Source organism: Pteronotus mesoamericanus, unplaced genomic scaffold (genome assembly GCF_021234165.1).
Source record: "Pteronotus mesoamericanus isolate MK-2021 breed Mesoamerican mustached bat unplaced genomic scaffold, CSHL_Meso_final contig_73, whole genome shotgun sequence".
In the NCBI taxonomy this organism is placed as follows: domain Eukaryota; kingdom Metazoa; phylum Chordata; class Mammalia; order Chiroptera; family Mormoopidae; genus Pteronotus; species Pteronotus mesoamericanus.
This window is the reverse complement of record NW_026555245.1, coordinates 14,224,093-14,243,956: the sequence shown is the minus strand read 5'-3', so window position 1 is coordinate 14,243,956 and position 19,864 is coordinate 14,224,093. Positions and strand designations below refer to the sequence as shown.

At 39.0% G+C, this 19,864-nt stretch overlaps 1 protein-coding gene across 3 annotated transcripts in view; it reads right to left on the bottom strand.

Annotated features, from left to right (window-relative positions):
• Window positions 1-4,032: 4,032 nt before the first annotated feature.
• CEMIP2 (cell migration inducing hyaluronidase 2) overlaps window positions 4,033-19,864 on the bottom strand; it is a 74,519-nt gene continuing 58,687 nt past the window's right edge. For 2 of the 3 annotated variants that reach the window (XM_054583026.1, XM_054583025.1), the window contains exons 19-24: window positions 17,641-17,823; window positions 15,042-15,261; window positions 11,782-11,880; window positions 8,997-9,151; window positions 6,403-6,506; window positions 4,033-6,037 (exon numbers count right to left, since the gene is read on the bottom strand). In XM_054583026.1, the coding sequence (XP_054439001.1) occupies window positions 5,841-6,037; window positions 6,403-6,506; window positions 8,997-9,151; window positions 11,782-11,880; window positions 15,042-15,261; window positions 17,641-17,823 (958 nt within the window). In that variant the 3' untranslated portion in view covers window positions 4,033-5,840. Of the gene's footprint in view, window positions 6,038-6,402; window positions 6,507-8,996; window positions 9,152-11,781; window positions 11,881-15,041; window positions 15,262-17,078; window positions 17,177-17,640; window positions 17,824-19,864 lie in introns of those variants that run through there. The other variant, XR_008529941.1, reaches the window with a different exon arrangement.

Sequence of the window (19,864 nt, the reverse complement as noted above, 5' to 3'; positions counted from 1 at the left end):
TGAGGGCACAACATGCAGACCTCAGAGGGATGCTCAAGCCAGTTCCGTAAGCCAGCGTCGTCTGGCCTGCGGCCCTGTTTTCTAGATACAGACCACAGAGCAAGGGAAGTGTGTTACAAGTAAGGCAAGGGCTTTCACGGGGTATTCTCCATGATTCCAAAATCTGGCATTGTCTCTGTAGTTTGTCTTGAAAAATGCAGATTTCCCAATCCCTAGCCCTTGAAAAATTACTAAATTAGAATTCACAGATGTCTGGGAAGCTGATTTTTCTTTTTTTCACGCATACCACCCAGGTATTGTTGATGAGAAGCCTTGTCTGGGAACCATGGCTATTCTAATTTAGTCCCCTTTGTAACTTTACAAAAGTATTAGTGGTCTCATTTTATAGATGAGAACGCTGAGGATCAGCAGTAGACAACTGCTCAAAGTAACACCACTGGTAGAGAGCCTTAGCTGGCATCAGACTAAGGTTGGTGACCAAAGCATCTACTGCGCATGCTTACAGCAGCAGACGGTACCAAGCACCTACCTCGCTGTCTCCAACCCACTGACTCCTCACATCTACATTTGAGAAGCAGGAGACAAGTTTTGGCTGGTCTTGCCTCCATCAGCACTCCTCCTCTCAATACAGGAGCTAATGGTGCTCCCTGCTCCCTGAGGTTTGTAAATCCTACATTCTCCCCATCAGAAACCTAACTGGCCTAAGCCTTCTTCCCTCAAGAACTGGGTGCTTTTGGTTAATAAGTTGGTGGGACAAAGTAAACTTCCCAGGCCCTCCCAGACAGTGTCACCCCCTCTTTCCCAGCAAAGACCAATTTTATTATTCCCCAAGGCCACCCAACCACCTCCCATCTCTGCCATGAAGTTCATGTATTGAAAGCCTTTCACTTCTGAAGTAAACTGCTTGTATGGAATAAATTATCCCACCTTTAAAAAAGTGTGCAATTACCAATCAGTGCTTTGATAATATGAAGGTGGATACAGTTCTATCCAAAAGCTAAGAAACCTATGTCTTTGTTAGTCTGCACAGCCCAACTGTGGCTACATGTACATTTTCCTTTAAACTCCTTAAAATAATAAAAAGAACTTGCAGAAAACAAAGGACAGCTGGGGCTTCATTGCAGGAATAATTGTAACTAATGGAATCAGACTGGCAGTGAGAATTTCAGAAACAATGGAGAGGACTTTACTACAGGCTTCAGACCTTTGCCCCAGTAACAGGCACATACTGTGCTGTGCCAGACCTGCCCTGCATTAGTCACAAGAGTTCTGGGGAAAAACAGTGGAGAATGGAGCCATTGGGAGTCAAAAAACCCAACATTCAATTTGTTCAGAAGTATTCTCTATTTAAGGAAGATGGAAAGAAATAACAGGGACTCATCACTATGGGGTTCTCAAACTTTATTGCTCCTAAGAAACACTTTGGGAGCTTGTTATAAAATGCTATTGCCAGCTTTGACTCCCAGAGACGCCAATTCTCCAAGCTGAGCTGCAGCTTGGGATTCTGTTCCACTTCTTTATGCACTCATTGGTTGATTCTTGTATGTGCCCTGACTGGGGATCAAACCCACAACCTTGGGGTATAGGGACGATGCTCTAACCAACTGAGCTACCTGGCCTGGGCAGGCTTGGGATTCTGCATTTTCAATAAGGACCTTGGATGATTCTGATTGTAAGTTGTTTCCTTAACCTTCTATTTAAAAAAATTCTCAACCCTTAGGAAAGTTCCAAGAACAGTACAATGAGCACCAGTATGCTCTTCACTGGGATCAAGTCAGAAAACTTTTTCAGTACAGGAACACACAGTAAATATTTCGGACTTTGCAGGCCATATAGTCTCTGTGGCAACTACTCAAATCTACCACTGCAACATGGAAGTCGGTCAGCATGTGAGCAAATGAGTGTGCCTCTCTTCCAACGTGACTATTTATGCACACAGTTTTCACATCATAAATTACTCCTCTTTTAACTTTTTCCAACATGTTACAGTTCAAGATGTAAAAACCATCCGTAGCTCAAAATGGGTTCGAAAAGAGACAGGGGGACAGGTCTGGCCTATGTAGGTAAGTTTGGCAACCCCTAACCTTTTCTCAGAATGAACTTTAAATTTGTTACTGCTTTTAATATCCTGACTAGTCACACTGTCCATGTTAGGCAATTTTAAAAAGCCGATCTATGAAGTTGTTCTCTGACCTCTGTCGGATTTTCAGATATAACATTTCACTGCTTGCTACAGCTGATATTTGTGGATGCCCTGTGGGGCACAGTTCCTCATTTATCAATCACAGTTTGGTCATTCTCTACTTTTATCACATTAAAAAAAGTGTGAACGTCCTTCCCACAAACCCCAGGGCCTAATTAGCATCCTTTTTTTCAGCTTCTCTCTCATATTGAAGATAAACTAGGGTAAAAACCTCTGCACCATCTCAATGACTCCAATGATCCAGCAAGATGTGACCAACATTTTGTCATTATGAACAAGGGACAGGGGAAGCCTTTTCTTAATTTTTTCCCTCCCTGACCTTCGGTCGAAAATTTGCTCCAGTCCAGAGTGTCTGCTCACATTTCTAGCAGCTTGGGATATGACCAAGAAAGAGTAACAGTAATGATACAAATCTGTTAGCCAATTACTCCCATTCAGTCTTCACCTCCAGGGGAATTTTTCCTCATTAAACATAAGTATCTGAAACTCAAGGAGAATTCTGGAGGATAAACTCCAACTCTGCATCATGAAAACAACAAACATTGTCACAATGGAATCTAAATACCTAACTACTAGGACCAAGTAGAGGAAAGGAAAAAAACCACTTGAATTAACTAGGCGCATTCCTGCTTACTGAAATGCCTTTCAACTGGACTTATACAAACATTACCTCATCTTTTAAAGAATGAACACCTAGTTATCTGAAACTTTCAAGCCTCTAGCCATCACCTCCTTGCCCACCCTCCTGAAAACAAAGTAACCCATTTAATGGCTTGATGATGTGTTCTCTTCTGAGGAAACAAGAGAACAGAGGAGCCATAAATACTCCTCCCCTCCTTGTCTAAACATCAGCTTCGCAGTTGCTTTGGAGTCATCTTCTATGAGACCCTGTGCCTGCCTTTTTTTTTTTTTTTAATTTATTTACTTTTTAAATACATTTGTCTCTGCCTCCCCCCCACCTCTTTCACAAGCACTCTCTCCCAGCCTCTGAAGATAATGGGTGGCATGCTGGTTCAGGTGGAGGGGCAGGAGTCTCACGGAAGAGACTGAAAACCCAAGCTGCTGGCTTATGAGAAGGCCCTGTGTTTCTCATCAGCTGGCTGATTTGTGGATGGCCACATTTCTGGAGCTCAACCAGTTCTTATAAATTACCTTTGAATATATTTTCCCAGTAGAAATAAAACAGATTGCTAGCTCCCAGTTGCCTAAATGTGTATATTACTTTAGATGTCCAACTGAACAATTTGAGGCAATGAAGGACTAAAAATTGTACGTAAAAGTTCTACAAAAATAAGTAAAATGCTTTGTTTTGGGCTAGAAGTTCTGTAATATAGGAACTGCAAATAAAAATAATAGATAAATGTAATTTTGTTTTTGTCACAAAAAATTACAGACTGAGGCTCAACAGTGGGCCTATTATATTAGTGCCGTGGTTCCTAAACCTGGCTGTGTGTTAGAATCACCCAGGGAGTTTTTAAAAAATTCCAATGCCCAGGCTGCACCCCACACCAATTAAATCTGAAGGTAGGGGGTGGGGGTGGGGTGGCGCCCCAGCCTCCATGTTTTTTAAAGCTCCCAAGTGATTCCAATGTGTAGCCAAGGTTGAAGATCTCTGCATTGGAGAATAATCCCCACTCTTCTGAAGCTTAGTCTTACAAAATCTGCTTAGTGGACAGTTTTCCCTTGCTCATTTCTGCCAGTAACTTCTTTACAGCTGGAATATAGAATTTAAAAATGATAGATCGACTGACCGACCGATTGATAGCTAGATAGATAGACACATATAAAAAAAATACATGCACACATATTTTTATTTATTTAACTTAGGACTTGATACTTAGCATATAAATCAGAAAAACTGAGCGCCTTAGGACTGTATTACATATTCTCTCCAAATCTTTAAAGAGCCAAACTCTAAAAACACACATAAAAATATTTAAGTCATAAAAAACATACACACACTCAAACTAATCACCTTCAGGAACCATGATCCAATAATATATTTAAAAGGTAAGATCTCATTCATCAATGTACAAAACAAACAGCAAAAAAAAAAAAAAAAAAAAAAATTCCCTAAACTTTGATTAAGACGTGTGCCCACAAGAAGAGCACTTACAGTTAGAAAGGTTTATCGGTGGCACTTTGAGGTAGCATATTTTGTAAAGTAACAGAAGTCACAGAGTTGCTCTGCAGTTTCTCCTGGACACAAGAGACAGGCCATCAGCCATAGCTCTCAGTAGACGAAAGTAAATTTGTACTTGTTGCCAAAGTCAGCCTGAACGCACTTCTTACTATCTTGCTGTGGCCATTCCTCCACTACACTTCATGCATTGTGGGTTTAGGAAAAGGTAACGCATTCTGATGTTTCTTTACTCTTGGTGTGGTTACGTCCCAGGCCAGGAGCCAATCTCCTTTTGCCACATGCAATCCTCGCCGGCAAGGAGGAGCTTGTACCCAGTGGAAGGGAAACAGGCTGTCATGGTACCTTTTTCAATTGGCTCTAACAAGTTAATTAAGAGTGCCTGACTCGTCTAAGGCAATAAAGACATTCGTTTCTGAATGTTCCCTCTATGATCGGACCCTTACAAGGCTCTCCCTTTTCTCTCCCCCTGAGTGCAACATTTTGGGGTATCATTAAGCTTTCTGCAGCCTTCTTGGCAGGATGGTGAGCAGAAAAGCTTTAAAAAAAAATCTATACACAAAAACGACAACAAAAAACCTGGATGCAGGAGCAACTCTTAAGAACAGACTTCCTTTGTGCAAGTTGAAATGACTTGAGTTTACTGTTCAGGAAAACGGCCTGCTTCTTTTAAAAAAGAAATAAAAAGGTTAAATATTCAGCTCAGCTCTGCATTTGAAACACAAATATACAGTCAAAACAGGTTAAGGATTAAAGCTGCAAAAATGGTCCCAACAACCTCAGACCTTGGTGTAGGTCAATTTTTGCCCAATGGTCACAGATTAAAGGGGTGTCTAATCCCTAAAAGCCCTTTGTTCCAATGTACTTCCTGTTGGAAAGTTGAACGCTTAGAAGGAATCGATATATAAATGAATAAAAATAGCACATGTCCAGGCAAAAAGGGCATGAGCTGGGCCTGAGTTGCCAATTAAAACTTTCATTCAGTATCTTCTAAAAAATCCTCAAAGGCTGCCCAGAACCAGGGCCCGAGGCATCGCTGAACATGCCAACCACCCAAGTCAACTGCTGACCCAAAGTCAATGACACACTGAGCATTAGACTTCAAGTATCCAAGGTGCGAAAAGAGGCGGTCCTCTCAAGGACTCAGGGTGACTCTCAGAAGCCCCCACCCCACCTCACCACGTGACATCCCATAGTACAAGAGGTGAAGCACTGCTTATGGTCACTACAAAACACTGGGGTGGAAGGTTAAGGAATTGGAGAACCGCTCTCTAAATATACCAACCTAACAAATACAAATAAAGTCCTTAACATTTTGTACAACTAGAAGGTGCATGAGCTGGTATTCAAGCAATCACTTTAAACTCTTTCTTCTCTCCCCTTTCTGTATCAAACAGGAAAATGGTTCCGTTGGGTTAACAGTGTCATTTTAAAATGCCATAAATTAAATAAGTTAGTTCACATTTTTTCCCCCAGCACTTAAGTTACAGTTAGTCTCTAATGTGCTTTAGAAATTTGCTTTAACAGCTCCAGGTCTCTTCTGTGGACAGCGCCGGTCCTGTGACAACCGTATTCCTCCAGCTGCAAAGGTATGAATTGTTCCAGCAGCCCAAGGCCCTGTCCAGCAGGACTGGTAAACAGCTTAGTCCATGAGGGTTTAGAGTTTCCACTGAATCCCAAAAATATGGTACTCCCTAAAAAAAAAATAATAAAAACAGAAAAATTCAATTTGTATATCTCCTGGTTCCAGGCAAGGTAATGTCAGAGGTGAGCAAAACAAAGATGGCTATAAAACAAAACACAAAAAAACTACACTTCCTTACATCAGCAAATAAACTCTTACCACCCACCTCATGTCCTAAATAGCAAACGACATCCCAACACACTTCCTCTAACACAATCTCCTTATTTAGAAAGGATCTTTACGATACTCACTCCAGCAAAACAAGCTCATGAAAACAGCCTGGTAGCCACATTCCACCATAAAAAAAAAAAAAAAAAAAAAGTGTATATTGCTGGCATCATAAGAAGAACTTCATAGAAGAATACAAACACAAACCTTTGTTATAAAGATGAGCTGGTTTGGCTAATCCCAGAGGTACTAATGAATCCGAAATATTCAACTGCTTTATCTCTCCTCTTGTGCTCAACAGGACAACAGACCTATATGTACAAGTTAGAAAAATCAGAGTAAATTTCAACAACTTAGTATGTATTTATTGGATGTTTCTCTGAAGTATACACAGTGAGGCAGTGATTTTCAACCTTTTTCATCTCATGACACGCATCAACAAATTACTAAAATTCTGTAGCGCACCAAAAAATATACTCGTATTATATTTTTTTTGCCAGTCTAATGAAAAAAATAGGTATAATTCTGATTCATTCACACCAGACAATTATTGTTGTGTTTGCTGTTGTCATTTTTTTTTATTTGACAATCTAAGGGAAAAGAGGTCCATGCCCTTGAGTCAATAGTCAGGTATTATGCGTTTTAAAAATTCTTGCGGCACACCCATTTGCTGCAAGTTGAAAATCACTGCAGTAGAGAAGATAAAATTTTAGATAAAAGCAGAACTTGAAACAAAACAAAAATAACTCAGATGCTTTTTTATTTCTGCTATTACAAGTTCCCACCTCCTTGCTCCACCTAGAACTTACATGCTATTGCAAGAGGTCTTTAAATGTAAGGAAAACAAGTTATTTTAGATCAGTTGATGTAGTGGATGCTTGGGACACAGACCTTTTACAGAATAAACTATTGTAATGGAAAGTTTTGTTTCAGATGCTCTATTAATCCATTTATTAAATAAATGGATAAACACCAATTCTAAAAAGAAACAAAATAAAATCTATTCCCCATGGTTTGCTTTAAATTTCCATCTTTACTATGCAGTATATCAACACAAATACTCAGATTTGTTTATGGATTCTCTCTTCTCATCTCTTCTCTGCCAATTCCACACCAGTTTAATCACTATGACTTCATGGTTTATTTTAATGTCTGATAAAATATAAGCCCCCTGTATTAGTATAATTTGTTTAAAAATTATATTTTTTAACTTTCCCACATTTATTCTTCCAGATGAACTTCAATGTCATCTATGAAATACAACAGAAAAGTAACCAATTGGGACACTAATGGAAATGAGTTAAATTTCTATTTAATGTAGGTCAAGTGACATTTTTACAATATTAACTTTCTTACCTAAAAACAGAAAGAGTCTCTCCTTCTATTCGACTCTTCTATATGAAATGTAAAGCATTTATTTTCTCAATGTGTATTGTGACATTTCTTATTAGGATTCTTAAGTTTTACATTGGTGTGGGTTTTTGCTAAAGTCTTCCTAACAGCAGCGGTGACTAAATGTATGGTCAGACCAGAGATCTGACTGTAGCAACTCTGCAGGCCTGACCTTTGTCAATGGGTCACAGTGGCTCCAGGTCCCATGAGGTCATTTACAGGTCCCCCCACCCACCTGCACCCCACACGAGCTCAGTTTCCCTAGAAGTCATTGCCAATTGCCCACTAAGTTCCTAACACTTTACTAAGATACAATGTACATATAGAATAGTATTACTAAGTGTACAGCACATTAAATTTCTACAAACTAAGCATCCTGTGTAACCAAATTGCCTTAAATATTTGTGGTAAGATTTATGTATTGTATTGTTAGAGGTGGAATAAGTGCATGACTTTTTAACATTAGGAAAAAAATCTTTAAATCCTTAAAGAAAATAGAGGCCTTGGAAAGGAATTCTATACCAGTGTCTTAAACAAGATAGAGCTATATGTACACATTGACTAGGACATTCAAATAATCCAATGACTTTATGTGACTTACTGAGATCCGGTTCTGTAATGTGTAAAGAGCATAAGTGATTAGATCAACTGAGGATGATTCAAAAGCTAGGTGGGCCTTTTATCCCTGGGAAGTGCATGTTTTTCCCTTAGTGCCTTCACTAAATGAAGGCCCATGAGTAAATCAACTTCTGGAGCAAAGCCACAGGAGCAGAAAGGAGCCTCAATTTATTTCCTTGCCTCCAGAGAGGGTCTGACCAACTGAAAAATAGTAATAAAGGTTTCTCCCCTGTGCACCTTTCTTCAGAAAGCAAGAAAGAAAAATTAATTAGACTAGAGCTATTCAAAGAGAGACCATACACTCATCCACTTAAGAACCAATTTACCCTTCTCTACCCACTTCCAAGTGACCGAAGTGATGACTTCATATACCATAGTCACAGTACATTGCTGTCTGAGGTCCCATCAGTGGGACAGATGGCTGCACAGGTAAAACTCTAAAAACTGGTTTAAAATGATAATGAGTCTTCTCTGAGGGAGTTGAATGCAATGTATTGATAAACTTAATATAAAATATGGAGGGCAATGTTCCAAAATATTGAGCTTTTCTTCTTGTAAAAACCTTCTCACCATCTGCAGACTCTTCTAACATGCAAGTTCTCGCTACCGATAAACAGAGGTTTACAATGATAAGCAGCGTACAGGCATCAATCTGAGGTACAGAAGGAATGAAAATCTTCCCAGAGTCCCAAATGCCCACATATAAGGGCAGGTAAACAAACTATAGCTCAGGGCAAACCCGGTGTCACCGTGAGTGCGGCTTCTCCCTCTACAGAGCAAGTTCCACCTACCTTGGAGGGATGCCTGTTTTCAAATATGCTTCCAGGAGACTGACATCAGCAAGAGAGAAAAACTTTTTCTCGGTCAACCGGAAGGGAACACTGCAGGCATCCACGACGAGGAGGAGGACACCCGCACTCCGGAAGGCAAAGTCGGTGCCGTTGACCTGAGGATACGAAAGTGCCTTCTGCTGTCATCACCATTTCAGTGTCCTCAGGAGGACTCGTCGTTCCAGCCCCATCCCTCTATCTTCTAAACCCACACATCAAATTACATCCAGGAGTCAGATTCTATGTGGCCTTTACTCCTTTCTCAGCCAATATTTGAAACTGTGCTGTGTCCTCGTAGGCTTTGCTTGGACTGGGTTTTCCGGACTGGGTAGGATGCCTGAGCACACACTGGCAGCCCGCACCCGGCGGAGCAGGGTGACTCTCCCTGCAGGTGCAAGGCCTTCATTCTTCCAACCTTGCTCCTTCACCAGGGCCAAAGCTTTTCAACTCAGCAATCAGGTAGCAGCCTCTATACTGCAGCTCAGCTCACTTACTGTCACACTGGTTCCGAAAATAATATACCCCCCACCATGGGAACATCAGAGGGGCCAGACTGCCTACCCTCTTTCCACTCATATATAGCTCTCCTTTGAAATCAAAGTGGAAAAGCGGTAATTTTACAGGATTTAAGCTGCAAGTCTATTACTGTACGATAGAATTTCCAGTTGTCCCCTTTAAATTAATGATCTGAGAACTTTTCAAGAAAAAGGAACTCTAAACATATCCAAATATTATTAATTCCTTAGCCAAAAAGGAAGGGGAAAAAAACTTACAAAACTGAATAATGACTCAACACTGTTTCTGTTTAAAATTTGTAAAATTATAAACTATGCTAAAAGCTAACAAAGGAGGAAAAACTGTCACCATTACCCCCGTCTTTGCTTGGGAAAATTACATTTAAAATTTATTCTTACTCATTACTAATATCCCAGGAAGCAAAATGGTCTTTTAGCTGTGTTTAAATTGCTCTAATTCAGAAGATGACTCTGGAAATGCTTGAAGTAAAGTGCAATTTTATATTTGGAAAGTATGCAAGTGCTTCTCTTATTTTCAAAAATCTGAATACTTAAAATTGAAATACATTTGAGAAAAAAAAAGAAAATAATCTTCTACACAATCAAACTGTCCTCTTGAAAAGTAGCACCTCCCCCAAAACTTATTGCTTAAAGTTAACACAAAACTTTCCTTAAAAATGAAATAAAGCAATGCCATGTCCTAGGCAAAGACTCTTCGGGTAATGCATCTGAAAAGTACTGGAAGTAAAAGACAAAAAAGGTGTCCTATGACTTTTCTAGGATCCTAGGTACCTTATGTACAGCAGTAGAATTAGGCAGTGTCTTCATACCCTGAGGCATAGTCTGTATGAGATTTTTTGGGCAAAATGTATCTTCTTTACTTATCTAGTGATCGTACAGCACAGGGAATACAGCCAATAATATCATTATTCAGTGACAGATAACAACTAGATATACCGTGGTGATCACGTCGTAAGGTTTATAAATGTAGAATCACTATGTTGCACACCTGAAACTAATCTATCACACATCAACTACACTGTAATTTAAATATTTTACCTAGTGACCTAGTGAGCAGTGAGCACTCAGCACTAGCTTCCTTTACACAACTGACTCCCACCAGATACCAAGCTAAATCTTGAGAGCTTATGCGTCTTACTCAGCTGAAGCTTTATGTCTGTTGATTAATAACTCCCCATTTCACCCTGCCCTGTTAAGTGGGAATGTTCTTAAATCGGAATTGTTAAAAAGTCAAAATTATGTTCTGGAGATGGGCGGTAGTGATGGTTGCACAACAACATGAATATATTTCATACCACTGAACTCTACATATAATTAAAATGGTGAAGATAGTGTGCATTTTATGTTATGGATATTTTCACACAATAAGAAATTAAGAAAAAGTAAGACTATTTTTTCCTCATTTTTGTGGACTTGTGACTGTGTTGCCCATCACCTAAAAAAAAAAAAACAACAACAAAACGGAGCTCCTAAAGAGACCACGTGAGACTGGGCCCAGACTCTGGCTGGAATTAGCTGGATGGCTAGATATCTGCTCCCCCAAAAAGATCTTTGCACGATGGCTCTCAGGGCAACCTGATTTTGAACAGGCCACATGCCAAGAGCTGGTTACCTCTGGCTAGCTTGCCCATTGGCCCAAATTCTAACGCTGACACTGAGTCTCGGGCCTATACGTCCAGGAACCCACTGAGGAAAGACAACCAATACATTGCATCTTCATTTCCCTGATCTTAAAAAATGGGAGCCCGGCAACCTCAAACTAAAAGGCCAAAGAAAAAATTCAACATTCAGTTCCCACATTTTGAACAAACAACTTGAAAGCTCCTTTTAAGTTTCAAAAGTCAAAGTTAAACACAGTTTCCTACATTTTGATTACCCGTGGCAATTATTTTTTAGCCAAAGATGCCTTTTCTCTTATAGAAATGAAATCTAGGTCACTTGAAATACTCTTAATGAATGAAAAGTAATGTAAACAGTTCAACATTTGCCTAAAATTTGTCAATAAACACAATCTACTGAGAAAAAAATTGTTAATATATTTACCTAAAAACATAAATATCTAGGAGGTATAAATACCTCTATTGTATGGCTTGTCACCAGTAACCAAAAGATGACTACAAACAAGTGATTGTTGCCAGAAATAATCATGTCACCAGGGTGAAATGTAAAAGCAAAAAGCCAAAGCAGCATACACGCGAGAAAGTACTTACAGAGATAACAGATCGGTCTCCGCGCTGAGTCTCCACCTTACTGGGTGACTGGAATTGCACAGGGAGGTAGCTTTTATGAGGGTCACTAGTAAATACCATCTAAACAGGAAAGAAGTGCCATAGTTATGTCAACTGCATTTTCCTCAAAAAGGGTGCCTCAAAATAAGCTCAATCACAACAAACTAATAGGATTTTTCCCCTCAACTTTTTATGCCCATTTCATGACCTGGAATTCTTGATTCACGTTTAATATGAGAAGAGTATGTTCTTCATTTTCTGAAACAATCCCAGTTTCAAAATAATTGTAATCTTTGTTAATAAAATCAATTCTACAAATGACTAAATAAATGTTTTGTATTTACATATTTATAAATATTTTGTGCAAATCTTTTTAAAACTCCTTTTCAGACTAGTTATTCTGAGTTGGGACTTAGTCATTCCAGGACTGGGAAAGAATAGACGACAAGTTGAAAAACCTTTAGTAGCCTTGTGCAGCACCAGGTCTAAATTCCTCTGCCTGACCTGCAAAGTGTCACATAAATCAAGCCACACCTCATATACAGGCTCCTATTTCCCACTGTCACATCACATTCAACAGACAGGGCAGTTTTACCTCATCTTCCCACAAGCGCTTTACTTCCTTCCCTGACACTCAGCCTTTGCAGATGCTGTTTCCTCCGCAAAAAAGTCCTTCCCTGTTCCCTTCTCCTCCTCCAAATCACGCTCAGTCTCCAAGTCCCACCTCCTACCTCCTTCCTACAGGCTCTCCTCTCATTCAAAAGTACTCTTAACTCTCACACAACGTAGCACCTAAAGAGTATATCTAAGTCGATATTAGCAACTTCATTGCAAGGGCAACTAATCATCAGGATACTAAGTATTCTGAAGCTGAAATGTTTCTTTGAGGTCTCAGGTTTGGGATCAAACATTCATGTGATTTCTTTTCTACTTACTCCTAGACTACAAGGTCTGTCAGGAAAAAGTCCAGCGATTGTTAGTATAATGAGAATGGTTTGTGCAACACTGATGTAACCTGGCAGCCAAGAAGAGTGGACTGGAACGTGCATGCGAGAACAATGATAATTTCACTGTACTAGTCATTGGGATCGGTAGCCACCATGGAATGAGCACATGTACTGTGTGGCCATAGCATTCAAAATGACTTGAGTGCGTATAGCAATGAATCTGCATCCAGTTTTGCATTAAGCTTGAACATTCCTCCACAGAAACTATTCAGACGATTCAGAAGGTTACAGCTACGGGCAACCAGCGATTGGCAGCTTCCTCACGACATAGAGCCTACTCATGCATCACATCTCATGCAGAGTTTTTTGGCCAAACATCAAATCACCCAGGTGACTAAGCCCCCTTACAGCCCAGATTTGGTGCCCTGTGACTTCAGAATCTTCCCCAAACTAAGCTAACCTTTGAAAAGGAAGAGATTTCAGACTACTTATGAGATTCAGAAAAATATAACAGGGCAGCTGATGGAGACTGGGAGAACTGTGTGAGGTTTCAAGATGCCTACCTTGAAGGGGACCAAGGTATCATTGCCCTATTTACACTGGTTATTGTAGCTTGTATCTTCAATAAATGTCTCTTATGTTTCACGTTACATGGCTGGATACCTTCTGGACAGACCTCATATGTGGGGTTTTTGTTGGTATTCGACCCAAATTTCCCCTCAAATTTCAAAGAGATGTCCCCAGATGCTTCAAATACTTTGCAATGGCACAAAGTCAATAATCATTGCATTTTTAAAAAATGAATTTGAATCAATGCTTCAAGCACAAAGAATAAAGAATGTTAAATATTAATGCAGGGAATCATTTCACAAGATAGGCCTAGCATACATCCAATAATGATTAAATTATTTTTTAAGTTATAATATTTATTATAATATTATAAATTATATAAAGTATTCTCAGTAATAAAAGGCTTTCTCAACCAACTCAGCTAATGATTTAGGCTAGAGCATTTCCTTCCCCACAACATCAACTAAAAATGTCACTTCAACTCTCAAAATATTGCATGGGAAAAGCAAGGACTCATATAAACTTCTTCAGGTAAATGGGGTTTTTTTTGGCAGGGGGTGGGGGCGCTTAGCTGAACTGAAGAGTGGAGGTGGCGCAGGGATATGAGACCGTAACTCTGATAGTGAGTTGCATGCTGATACTCATCGTATACAAAAGGAGGCCTAAATCCATCTTCCTTTCCCTCTCTATGCCACCCGCGGGCAGAAACAGATGAGGAAAATCAGAAATAAAGAACCTAAGCAGTGAAAGAATTTTTGTTTTCTAAAATCACTTCGAATGAAAAGATTTAGAGGTCTCCTCCATATTGATAGGCAGTATGTGTTACTGTGGCAATTCTTGCTTTTAAAAAAAAATTGTTTAGCCCAAGTGAAACGGCAATGTGGACACATATCCGAACCCCCTACAGGGCTTGCTAAAGCACCAGACTGCTGGGTCTCGCCCCCTCCCCAAGAATTTCTAGTTTAGTAAGACTGGTGTTGGGCCCAAGAATTACCAAGTGATGCTGTTGCTGCTGGTGAGCGGGCCACACTTTGAGAACCATCTCCCTTAACCCATATTTGTTTATACGAAGATTAAGTACTAATTAAGACAGTATTAACTCTATACTTCTTTTGCACTTGGAATTGATCTGACTTCTTTTGGAAAATCAGGCATGGAGTTAAGTCATATTTTGGATTTACTTACATTGCTATGCTTCTTCAAGAACCAAAAGAAGTCCATCTAATTAAAAATATGTCTAGAGAAGCATTTCACGTCTAACCAAAGTCAGTTTGTACTTTTAATTACAGGAAAATATAATAGCAGACGCTTCAAAATTAAGAGTGGCTTTCTATCTTCAAAAAAGAAAACAATTTCTATGAGTTGAATTTTCAGAAGAGAAATTTCACACTGCCAATAAAAGGAAGTATTTTTCTACATCACTGGCATGTAAACTCAGGAACAATACTCTAACATAATCAGAACTGGGAAAGAAAAGATGACCACCAATAATCCAGTCATCCACAGTAAACTGATGTATCACAGAGGGAAAGGTATTTTTATTATAATTTGGACACGTTTGCTTTTTATGAGCATCACATTCTAGAATGGGCCAAAATTCATGAGAAATCATGAAATATTTATAAACTGGCAACACAGCTATTTCCAAAAGAAAGAAAATGCACCTACTACAAAGAATCTTTTTACTTTCCCTCTGGCCACAGCCCACATTTCATCCTCGCTTACCTGACGGGTCCCACAGCCTTGACAAGGTTTCGTGAGCATGGCTGGCATCCGCTTGATTGCCGACGGCTTTTTGTAATACTGGGGATATGCTTTGGCCATGCAGTTACTGGTGTCTTTTGAGTCTGTTGCTGCCTGGATCTTGACTCTTTCACATCCCTGAGATGAACAGTAACTGTGGCCATCCCTGTGGCCTTGGGCTTTGAGATACAAAAACAGCAACCTGCACAAAACAGAGAGCAAGCAAGCCATTGGGTGTTAAGATGGACTCTCAAAAACTTACACACACACGCACGCACGCACGCACGCACGCACGCACACAATCCCACCCCCCGCCCCACAATCCTCAAATTAACTCATGGCTAAAAGGATATTCCTCTAGTAAGGTAAATTTTCCCTGTAAGAAAAATAAATTACAAAGCTAATACCATTGTTTCGCTTTCCTTTCTATCCCCTTACACGAAGTCAAATTCAATACTCCTGTAGAAAATACTGTAGCAACCCAATTCAGTTGTTGTAGAAGATATCAAAGCTGATTTCTGGTTTGAATTTTTCAACAGGTGATTTGAAAGGGTGGAATATGCCTTGGCTCAAGAATTCCGTAGAACACTTTATACTTGTCTTGAGTTTAGAATTTGGTACTCTAGCATGGCTCGCTCTTTCGCTCGTTCTTTCTTTCTTTCTCTCTTTCTTTCTCTCTTTCTCTCTCTCTCTCTCTCTTTCTTTCTTTCTTTCGTGTATAAATCATTCTAGTTTAAAGCACAAAATTCAAATAAATACAGCAACTCCGATTCATTTGGCTTAGGCTAAGAAATAGTTTGAAATCAATTCCTGGGATGTTTACTAAGCTCAGATGTGCCTCAGGTCCTTCTGTCTGTGCTTTGGCCAAAATCAAATGAAATGAGCAGTCCCACAGACTCTGAATTATCCTCCTGCTGCCAAGATGAATGGAGAAGTAGCTTCCAGGCAGCAGTCCAACATCTCTCAGCAAACCTAGTTCTTCTAAAGCAAAGGAAGTCAAGGTTGATCAGATGTGACTGATTACTGAAGATCAAGAATTCACATTTTAATAGGAGGTCAATAAACAATGCAAAGTAACAATTATGAGGTAAAAATCAGCCACTGTCTCAATATCCAATAATTTGGAATGTGGTATGGAATGACACAAACCCAATTAGCATAGGCCTTCTGATAGATATTTAAAGTCATCAAAATGATTAAAATTAAAAAGAATTATAACCTCGAAGGATGAGAGGTTCTAGAAATATCCAGATGATGATACATTCCCCATCTTTTTACACATTTAGTCATTAATTTGTGATTACCAGACTGGCCTTACAAATTTGGTTATTCTATTTGTTTTTGTGAAAAATCAACTAAGAACACAGAAGTTCTGTCATGGACAGAGTAAAAGTCCAAGTAGGTTAAGTCTAATTAGAAACTGAAAATGAAAGACAACTATGATTTAAAAAGATTTACGCTAATCACACTGGGCTGCTGGAGGGTCCCTGGGGGGCAAATAAGCTGCATCTTATTCAGAGGCTAACAAGGCACTTGACTAAGTCCCCAACCTTGCCCCCCCGATCAAACTTGCCACCCTCACCCCAGTTTGAATGTCTGTCTTCCCCCAAACATGCCATGCCACGTTCTCCCATGCCTCCATGCATTCATCCACATTGTTCCTGGGACAGTTCACCCAGCTCTTTTTCCATCTCCTCATACTCATTCCTCAAGAGTTCATCCCAGTGTCACTTATTTGGGATGTCACTGGTTACCTTAGGCCAAACTTCTGGGCTATGTCAAAAGGTACACTGACTATCCCATAATAGGACTTTTAGCATTTAAACTTTTCACTCTCCAATCACCTTCCTTCACTGTCCACATCCTTCAATGGACTATGAGTTAGCAGAAGAAATGCATCTTATTTACATTAGTATCTTTACTCTGGTACCTATGCAATGGCATAGAGGCGGAATATCAGCTTAAGGAATGGCTAAGGAGCATGCTAGTTGCTGGAAGAGTACAGGAGATCGAGCCTACCATCACCCAAAGGCTGAGACTGTAACTGGATAAGAGCAGACAAAGCCAACAGGACCCCAGCTGAACAGGATTAGAATTAAAAAGTGGAAAGATGCAGCCTAGAGAAAGTTGAAAGCAAACATGCCATGGTTATACAGTGATTTTGTTTTAAAACTCAAGGGCAACTTGAGAGATAGCTTTAAAGGAAAAAAGAAGATTTTTCACTGAAATATGAATTATATCATATGTAAATAATCATCTAAAAGAGCTGTTATGGAAAAGAAATTAGTTTACATTTCAATTGGGCCTATTGGTTCTTTATTGACAAGGGTAATTTTTCTCTCTAAATTGCTTTAATAGGTATACAGAAAACATCCTCACTCACTTCCCACTGCCAACTATAATTATGAGTCATTTTAGTCCTCTAAGCCTCTAATAGTGATGAACAGAGAATTACCCACATCAGCTGCTTGTCTAAAGAGCCATCACATCATAGCCTATTCTTAGTTAGGCTGAAGAACTAGTAATTTCACCATTAAAGAAAAGTAGCAACAATCCTCATACACTAGTTGCACTGAATTACCCTGTGCCAGAGTCGAAATAGAATTTCCTCTCAGACTGCTTCTTCTGCAATTCTTCCAGTGAATTCACAGGCTCATAATCTTCCATTTTGGATAAGGAGCCGTTATGCCGCTGTAAAAAGCCAAAACTAATTTGAAACGTTGTGTCTGATGGATAGCAGAGGCCAACTCGAATCCAGTCATTCCTGTCAAGAAGAGAAAATTTAAAAAATGAACTTACATTTGAGCCAATATATTTTAAGCATTAAAGCATATGTAAACATCAGCCATGATTTTTCTCCTCCTTAAATGTCTGCTGCATACTGAGCCACTAACAACGGAAGTCCTGTGCCCTGACGTACTAACGAATCATCCACCTTTAAATGTTACCCAAATTTCTCCTATCAATATGTTTACAACAATCACATGGCTTACCCAAACTTTCTGGTTTCTACAGGACTTGCAGGAAAGTAAGTGGAAGTTGAATAAGATGGGCTTTGACTCTGCCAGCTGACAATAACAGTAAGTGAGATGGTTGGGCATTTACCAAGATGGACAGAACACTAGTGGACTAACCGTGGAAGTGTACACGGGTGAAATCTTTCTAAAGGAATTTTTGTGCTTAAATCCATTTTTATCTTTATTGTTATATTAGGATAAATACCTAGGGGTAAAATTTCTGAATATAAAAGTATGTATATTTTTTAAAGCTTTTCATGCATGTGACCAAACTGCCATAGTGTTCCTTCTTGCTTAAAATCCTTAGACATTAATAGTTTTTAAAACCATTAAAATATTTCCCCTTTTTATCATTTGCTTTTAGGGGTATATTTTCATTGTGGTAAAATATTCATAATATAAAATTTACTATTTTAGCCATTTTAACTCTATAATTCACTGGTATTAAGTATATTCACAAGGTTGTGCAACCACCAGCACTATCTATTCCCAGAATTTTAATCATTCTAAAGAATTTCTAAAAAATATGTAACAAGGCCTTAAAATTGTTCACATAGGTTCCACCCACTAATCCCACTAAAGAATAATTAAAAATGCAGACCAAAATGTATTTAAAAAATATGTTCTTGCCTTCAAGGGGAATTTTACCAAACATTCAGAGAAGAACTAACACCTATCCTTCTCAGACTATCCCAAAAAATTCAAGAAGAGGGAAGACTTCCAAACTCCTCTTACGAGGCCAGTATTATCCTAATACCAATTCCAGGTAAAGATACAACAAAGGAAGAAAATTACAGGTCAATATCTCTGATGAATATAGATTCTAAAATCCTCAACAAAATATTAGCAAACCAGATCCAACAATACATTAAAAAGCTCATACATCATGATCAAAGGGGATTTATTTCAGGGATACAAGGATGGTACAATGACAAATCAACAAATGTGATACATCACATAAACACAATGGAAGACAAAAATCACATGATCATATCAATAGAGGCTGAAAAAGACCTTGATTAAAATCCAGCACCCATGATAAAAATACTCAGCAAAGTGGAAATAGAGGAAGCATATCTCAACATAATAAAGGCCATATACAAAAAACTTACTGCCAACATCATACTCAAGGGGCAAAAACTAAAAGCGTTTTCCTTAAGATCAGGGAAAAGACAAGGGTGACTGCTATCACCATTCTTATTCAACACAGTGCTGGAGGTCCTAGCCACAGTGATCAGACAAGAAGAAAAAAAAGGCCTCCAAATTGGAAAGGAGGAAGTAAAACTGTCATTATTTGCAGACAACATGATAGTGTACCTAGAAAACCCTACAGGCTCCACGAAAAAAACTACTCAACCTAATAAGTGAATTCAGCAAAGTAGCGGGATACAAAGTCAATATTCAGAAATCAATGACATTTTCATACATTGACAATGAACTCTCAGAAAGAGAAACTACGAAAAAATCCCATTTACTATAGCAACAACAACAAAATGAAGTATCTAGGAATAAGTTTAACCAAGGAGGTAAAAGACCTGTACTTAGAAAACTCTAGAACACTGAAGAAAGAATTGAGGATGATACAAATAAATGGAAGCATATCCCTGTTCATGGACTGAAAGAATTAACATCTTTAAAATGTCCATAATACCCAATGTAATCTATAGATTTAACACAATTCCTATAAAATACCAATGGCATATTTTACAGATCTAAAAAAAATACTTCTAAAGTTTATATGGAACCGAAAAAGACCCTGAATAGCCACAGTAATCTTGAGAGAGAAGC